Source organism: Frankliniella occidentalis, unplaced genomic scaffold (assembly GCF_000697945.3).
Source record: "Frankliniella occidentalis isolate FOCC.00 unplaced genomic scaffold, Focc_3.1 Scaffold2730, whole genome shotgun sequence".
NCBI classification, from domain to species: Eukaryota; Metazoa; Arthropoda; class Insecta; order Thysanoptera; family Thripidae; genus Frankliniella; species Frankliniella occidentalis.
Window position 1 is genome coordinate 1,914 of NW_026269806.1, and position 7,740 is coordinate 9,653.

The following is a 7,740-nucleotide window of genomic DNA, read 5'->3' on the forward strand; positions in this document are numbered from 1 at the left end:
GCTCGGCCGTTATGTTTTCTTATTGTTTGGCGGGCGCAATTACGGGTGGACGACTCCTCATGCGCGGCCCTCCGCGAGAGAGTGCTGTTCTATAAAGCGCGATATCTGCCGCGGGCCTCGAGCAGCTTTTTTCGGGCCGTTGTGGTGGTGGTGGGCGGCGCAAGCACAACTCGCTCTTCTGCTGTGGTGCCGCCCGCCGGTGGGGCCGTGTTCGCCACCCGTTCAAAAAAATAAAAGGAAGAGTAAATATTTGCGAGTGATGTCATGGACCGTGTGGGGTGCATGCCTGGCGTGCATACTGGCCTGTTGCGCGCCGGTATTTAGCCGCGCAAGTTGGCAACGCTGCGGGGTTGAGGAAGGAGGAGGTGGAGGAGGTGGAGGAAGAGGAGGAAGGGAATTGATTTGAGATTGTGGGAATGCAATGGGCAATGAATGTGTTTGCAGGCAACTCCAAGACGCTGATCGCCCGGCTGACGACGCAGCGCTGGCTGGACGTGGGCGCCGGCTGGACGAGCGACGAGCACCAGACGCCCAACGCGGCGCTGCTCTACGAGTTCCGCGTCACCTGCGACGCGCACTACTTCGGCTCGGGCTGCGCCAACTTCTGCCGGTCGCGCGACGACGCGTTCGGCCACTACACCTGCTCGGCCGCCGGCAAGCCCGTCTGCAACGAGGGCTGGCAGGGAGACTACTGCACCAAACGTGAGTACTACACACTTTGTCTTTCCTTTCTGTCGGACGACATGTCCTGTCCGTGACGTCGTGTCCCCAGTCGCGGGGTGGGCCCGCGGGCCCCCATGGTGGGGCGGGCGGGGCCCTTGCCCGTCACACTGCCGCTGCTGTACGGGGCAATAGGGCGCCGTTTGGCCGGAGGCGGCTCGGAATTAAATACGTGTGTGTGTGTGTGTGTGTGTGTGTGTGTGTGTGTGTTTTAAAATAAGGCGTTTAACTCCTTCTCGCCTGCCCTCCTCTCCCCCGCGCTCTCCCGCTCTCTGTCCAACACCGACCCACCTCCCGTTTAGCTTCTCCACTTTCCGATGTTGCTGCCGCTTCTCTCTCTCTCTCCTCGCCATCTCTCCTTCTTCTCTCCCCTCCGCTCGCCGCCGCGTGAGTCTTGGCCATAACGTGGAGAGGCCAAGGTGGAGAGAGGCGCGAGGAGGAGGAGGAGGGGGAGTGAGTGGGGAGGAGGCAGGTGAAGTTGTCTCTTCCCTTCTCTCTCTATCCCGTCCTCTCTTCCCCTTTTCCCTCTTTCTCTCTCCTCGTCCTCTCTCCTTTCCTCCCCCGACTTCGTCCCGTCTGGACGGCCTGCCCTGCCGTGCCCTGGCGTTTCCCAGGCTAGTCTGGCTTCCCACGCTTGCCTTGGCTTGATCACGAAACGCTTCCACTCGGGTCCCCGGCTACCGCACACACACACATACCCACTCAAGGGGCGCGCGCGCGGACGGACACACGCACATACCTGGGGACGACACGCGTTGGGGGTAGAGATGGTCACTTTATGCGATCACATATTTCGCATAATGTTTTAGAATCGTTCAAAATGGAAAGATATCAACTTTTTAATGTTAATGGACCATTGTACAGTGCATTTCCAGCCCGCATAATTTCGCATAATTTGGCATTTTTCCCCGCATAACGTTTTTTTTGCATTATACGCGCATAATTCGCATTTTCCACCAACAAAATAGCGAAATTACTGCAAATTTATCAAGATTTTAGACTTTTTGTCGTGTTTTAACTGTTTGTTTTAATAAAAACGTGGGTCTTTTGAAGGAAATAACTGATTTTTCTTCCTTTGCGCTGTCCAAAGGAGGGTTTTCCAGCAAGCGAAAAGGCATCTTACCTGTACACCAAATTTTGGTTCGTACACCTGTTAGCTCCACTGGGTCAAAGCAACCACCCTATTTAAGACATTTTTGTTAAAGAACTGGATAAACGTAGTTTTAGCCAAAGAAATGTTAAATTTTGAACTTTTTCGCACAGTGCGGGAATTTGGGCGCGATTTTTAAACATTTTTCACACATTTTTCGCATAAAAGTGCTCAGTTTAGCGAATTATGGGCGCATAATTGCCATATTTCCAAAGAATAATTATCGCATAATCAAGCCAAATTTCAGCGCATAATTTTAAGTTTTTTTTCGCATAAAGTGCCCATCTCTAGTTGGGGGCAAAAACCTGGTTCAAGCCGCGTTCGATCCAAATTCGCACATCACCTCGGTCAATTTTTCGCGGCTCTTTTATCTTTTGTCTTCCGACGGTCGATTGTAAGCCCCCGGCTCGCCACCTGCCTGGTCGCTTTCGTACGGTTTCATTTTATTTTTTGTTTTGCCCCTTTTTTTTGGACTAAGTTCTCTCTTTTGGCTGGGCCCTTCATTTCACAATCAAAAACATTTCGGCCGCGCGGCATTTCGGAAATGCAGTTATGGACGCGCACGGTCCCTCCGCGCGCCAACTCTTTGTCGTCCTTTTTCGCCCGGTTTTGGTTTTGTGGAAAGGCGTTTTGGGCTGCGGGTGTCCCCCCCCCCCCCCTCTCCCTTCCTCCAGCAGCACAGGTCGCGCTGACGGACAAATGGCCTGTGCTTGTCATTAGGTTTAGAATGCCTGGACTGCGCGTCCGTCCGGCCACAGGGAGAAGCCCTCCGTTTGTGTTTTTATTTCAATGATGGCAGTTTTGGCGACTTGTTGGTGGACTGCTGGACGGGGGTGGTGGTGGGCTGGGCGCAGGAGGGACTGACTGCCGCTGCTGCCGCCGCCCGGAGGGAGCGCCGCAAGGAGAACAATGGCGCAAAATGAAATGGAACAGGCGGGGAGGGGCGGGCGGCGTCGGACGCGACCTGCCGCGACCAAATAATCATGATTATTAATTTTTGGTCGTTCCGTCGTCCTGCTCGGCGTGGCGCTGCGGTGCGATAATTATTATTGAAGGCAGCGCAGCGCAAAGGCAACTGCAGGCAGAGGCAAGATAGCTCAGCTCCTACGCCTTGGCCATTCGTAAAACCATTAGGCAGACGATTACCGGTCGCGGCGCATGGCTGCGTGCGGCGGGACTGCTGTCCGGACAGGTTGGAGAGCCCCGCGCTATCTATCTGGCGGGGCGGGTGGGGCGCGGCGGGGGAGGGCGCGACGGGTTTGGTAAAGGGTTTTATAGGCGCCTGCTGCTGCTTCCTCTGGCCGTGGCGGGGCTTAGTGTATGGTGGGGTCAGATCGGCATGGTTGCCAATTGGATGCGCTGACCGCCGAGCCGCCGCCGCCGAGGCAGCAAGTTGTGCCGACCAGCTTGCAAGTGTGGTTCTGTATCTGTGTGTGTGTGAGCTGGCCGCTGCAGCAGTGCTGCGCCGCGCCGTACCGCGGTGGTGGTGGTGGTGTATATACGGCTGGAATGTGTGGAGGATCCAGGACTTGTCTCGACCTAAAGCGATACCCGCCTCGACCTCTTGCAAATGCGCCATGGCGCGGCGCGCGGCCGGCGCTGCTGCAGCGCAGCGTGCAGGTCGGACTAGTCTTGGCCAAAGTAGTAGCAGATTATCATCTCTCCTGCTTAAATTTTTTTTCGAAATTTTTTTTTTCTTCGTCCCTTCTGGCGCGGTGTCGCATCGGAAGTGGGTGCTTAGGGAGAACGCCGGCTACTTCCGTTCGTCGCCTCTCCTCCACCTCCTCCTCCGCCGCCGCACCGCCGTGTGTGAGAGGTGCTTGCGCCCTTGCCGCTCGGCATGTGCCTCCCTCCCCACCCCGCCACGCCCCATGACGGGCCGGTGCATGCCAAAGACACCCTTCTCCTCTCCTGCTCGCTCAGCACCCCGGCCAGCCAGCTTTTTCGAGATTCTCCTCTTACTTTTTTCCCCTGCCTTTTCCACCCCTCGAGTCCCCCGTCCCGTGTGTGTGTCCCCTCCCGTCGTACTTCCGGTCTCCCCCCCCCCCTTTTCCTCCGGGCACGTGAATTGATTGTCGCCCTGGTGCGAGGCGCGGCCTGCCCGGCCCCGGCTCGGCCGAGGCGCGGAGCTACAAAATGAACTAATTTGACGCCGTGTCCTGTCGTGTCTGGCGGGGGCCGGGGCCCCTCCCCGCCGGCCGCGTGGCCCAGGCCCGCCGCCGCTGCCGCTGCCGTGGCCGTCTAGCCCCGGGCGCGGCTGGCGCGGCCTAATGTTCTCATTCAATTTGAAGCGCCGCCCGCCTCGGCTTCCACTGCTGTCCGTCCGTCCCGTCCCCTCCGCGCCGCTCCTCGTGATTCGGAGAACATGTTATTACGGGGCGTATTGCGCTAATGCCTATTAGCTGTGACCGGCGCCGCTCGCTGCAGTTGTGACTGCTGCTGCTGTTTTATTTCGTGTGGCGTGTTGACTAACTTGTTCCCTCTCTCTTGTTTCAGCTGTCTGTGCGCCCGGTTGCGACGAGACCCACGGCTACTGCAGTCACCCCTTCGAGTGCAAGTGAGTATATTATTTTATTCAGTGTAGTTCAGTGTACAGTTCGGGTAGTGTTCTCTGCGGTCGCCGCGGTGTGGGCCGAGGCCCCGACCCGTTCGGCCCGCGGTCGCCGAGGTGTGAGAGTCGGGCCATCGGGTCAGGCAGGGAGCCCGTCAGGCCGCGGCCGCGGCGGGGTCGGCTGCTGGTTACTGGGGTCAGGCGCGCGCCCCCGGGGACTAACCGCGGCGGGGCGGCGGGGACGCTGCTGGTCCCGCGGGCGGGCCGCCCCCCTCGCTCGCGGCCGCCCCCGCGGCGATCGGCGATGCGGCGCACGATCGCCAGTGTCGCCCCGACGCGCCGCGCGCTGCTCGCGGGCTCGAGTCGCTGGCCGGATATGAAGCCGTCCTGCTCGCGTGTCGCGGAGGTGCCGGGGCATGTCCTTCCTCCCCGTGCTGCTCTTCCTCGCCGAAGAGTCGAGTCACAGCTGACTGTTGACCCGGTGCGCGCATTCCTCCCGGCCTGCAGCAGCGGCAGCGCCCGGCCCGCCCGAGTAGAGCCCAGCCGTGGGAACGGGACGCTCTCCCCTCTCCTCCTCCTCTCTCTCCCCAGCCGGGCCGCGCTGGGCCCCTCCTTGGGCCCCTCCACCGGGGGCCCCGGCGCCCCCCTCCCCTGCCCGCTGCGCCGCTCGCTGGGGCCGTCTCTCTCGCTCTCCCCTCCGCGCGTCTGCTACCTCCTGCTGCAGGTGTATGAGCGTCGCGGCGTGGGACGGGACGGCAGGGATCGACTCCCCCTCATGGGCTCTCTCTCTCTCTCTCCTTTTCTCGGTCGCTTTTGCGCCCAGTTTACCCGGGCCTCCCTTTGCTTTTACTCTTTCTCCGCCGGTCATGTTTGATATCGCCGCTGCCGTTTTGGCTCGTGGGTGGCGTCCGGCCGCGACACTCTTCCCCGAACTGCGCCCCGGCGGCGCTGCTGCTGCTGCAGTTCTCACGAGGCCGGATGATCCTAACGCACGCCCCTCCTTGTCTTGTTCCAGGTGTCACCCGGGCTGGAAGGGCGCTCTCTGCGACGAGTGCGAGCGCTACCCGGGCTGCCTGCACGGCACGTGCGCCAAGCCCTGGGACTGCCTCTGCGACGAGGGCTGGGGCGGCCTGTTCTGCAACCAGGACCTCAACTACTGCACCAACCACCGGCCGTGCCGGAACAACGGCACCTGCTTCAACACGGGCCAGGGCTCGTACACGTGCTCGTGCCCGCCCGGCTTCACCGGCACCGACTGCGAGCGCGAGCTGGACGACTGCACCCACACGCCGTGTCGCAACGGCGGCTCCTGCGTGGACCAGAGCGGCCAGGGCGCGCGCTGCGAGTGCCCCAAGGGCTGGCACGGGCGCCACTGCGAGACGTCGGCGCAGACCTGCGAGGACCGGCCCTGCCGCCACGGCGGCACCTGCCAGGACGACGCGGCCGGCGGCTACACCTGCCGCTGCCCGCCCGGCTTCAGCGGCGTCGACTGCGAGCACCAGGTGGACGACTGCGCGCCCAACCCCTGCGAGAACGGCGGGTCGTGCGTCGACCGTGTCAACGGCTTCGAGTGCAACTGCCCGCCCGGCTTCTCCGGCGAGCGCTGCGAGACCAACGTGGACGACTGCGTCAACGACCCCTGCCTCAACGGCGGCACCTGCGTCGATCTCGTGAACCGCTTCCGGTGTCAGTGTGTGCCCGGCTACGTCGGCTCGCTGTGCCAGAGCAAGGTGGACTACTGCCTCGCCAAGCCTTGCGCCAACGGCGGCTCCTGCGTCGTGCTCATCAACGACTACCGCTGCAACTGCCGCCCGGGCTTCGCCGGCAAGGACTGCTCCGTCGAGGTGGACGAGTGCGCGTCGACGCCCTGCCAGAACGGCGGGACCTGCGAGAACCGCGTCGCCACCTTCCACTGCCGCTGCCCGCCCGGCCTCACCGGCAGGACGTGCTCCGAGGAGGCCAACGCCACCGCCATCAACGGCAACGTGTCGCGGCACGTGGCCTCGCTGGAGCAGCAGGCTGGGCTCAGCGAGGAGTACGTGGTCATGATCATCACGTTGTCCGTCGCCTTCCCCGTGCTCCTCGCCGTGGCCGTCATCGTCGTGTTCTGCCTCAAGCAGCGGCGGAAACGGGAGCAGCAGCTGGCCGACGAGGAGGCCCGCATGCAGAACGAAGTGAACGCGTGCCAGACGGGGCTCGGTGGCCTCGGCGGCCTCGGCGCGCTCGGCTCCCTCGCCGGGCTCGCGGGGCTCAAGCACCAGCGGCCGGGGGGCGACGCGCACATGATCAAGAACTCGTGGGGCAGCAAGTGCGTCAACAACGTGCTGGGCGACATCCCGGACGTCGTGGACTCGCACTCGGGGCCCCTCTCCGGGGACTGCTACGGTAGCAAGCAGTCCCAGGTAGACGCTCCCGTGCCCGTCCCCGTGTACACGCTGCAGCACAAGCAGCTCAACACGACCCGGGCGTCGCTCCTCTCCGCGTCCATCGCCAAGCTGGACAAGGAGCTGGACCCCTCGACCACGCCTTCCGGCCGGCCGAGGAGCGTCATGCAAGTGACGCCGCCACAACTACCAAAGAGGATATCGGCGGTGCCCTCCGTGGACTGGTCGTCGTTATGTAGTGCGAGGTAAGCATCTCATCATTTCACTCTTGTATACTGGAACTAAAGCTGCTCCCCTCAGGACTGGCGCCGACCCTGTAATGACATGGACTAACGTTGGCCTTTTCTCTCTGTGTTTGCAGTGAAACGTCGCCGTCAAAGCGACCACTCGAGGAGAAGGAATCGTGTGGGGCGTACTCATCGTCGCCGCCCTCATCATGCACGTCGGGTACACCACCTAAGTCAGGAGCGTCGTCGGTGTTTGTTATAAACAGGCATCACCACGACGGCTTACTGGCGACACAAGTGTAGCTGTTAGCCTTAGAACTGAGTGTGTGTGCGTGTGTGTGTGAAAGAGATGCGTGTATGCGTGTGTGAGACAGCTGACCAAACCAAGAGCACCTGTACAGTTATTTATTATTATGAAATTATGTGCTTTGTGTCAACGTTGTCGCCGCTGAAGCTAGTCTAGGCGAGTGACTGTTGTAAATGTGTGGGGCGAGCGGAGATATTCTCCGTTTAGATTGTTGAGACTGAACAGGGGGGTGGGGATGTGGCGGATGGGAGAGGGGCTACCCCTTGCAACCACCACAGCCCTTTCCCCCGCAAGTTCACCTTATTTTAGTAATAACTACAATGTATGTGGAGTACGTACATACATGTGTATTGTGATCAATTCGAAACAAGACTAAGTCAGGTATATATGTATATATATTT

The 7,740-nt window shown here is 60.8% G+C and overlaps 1 protein-coding gene across 1 annotated transcript; it reads left to right on the plus strand.

Annotated features, from left to right (window-relative positions):
• Nucleotides 1-444: 444 nt before the first annotated feature.
• On the plus strand, nt 445-7,740 carry LOC113205608 (neurogenic locus protein delta; the record flags this gene model as incomplete). Its single annotated transcript, XM_052276381.1, is given in 4 exon segments — nt 445-702; nt 4,367-4,427; nt 5,437-7,050; nt 7,167-7,740. Coding segments are annotated over 4 exon segments (2,102 nt in total), but the record flags the coding sequence as incomplete, so codon positions are not given.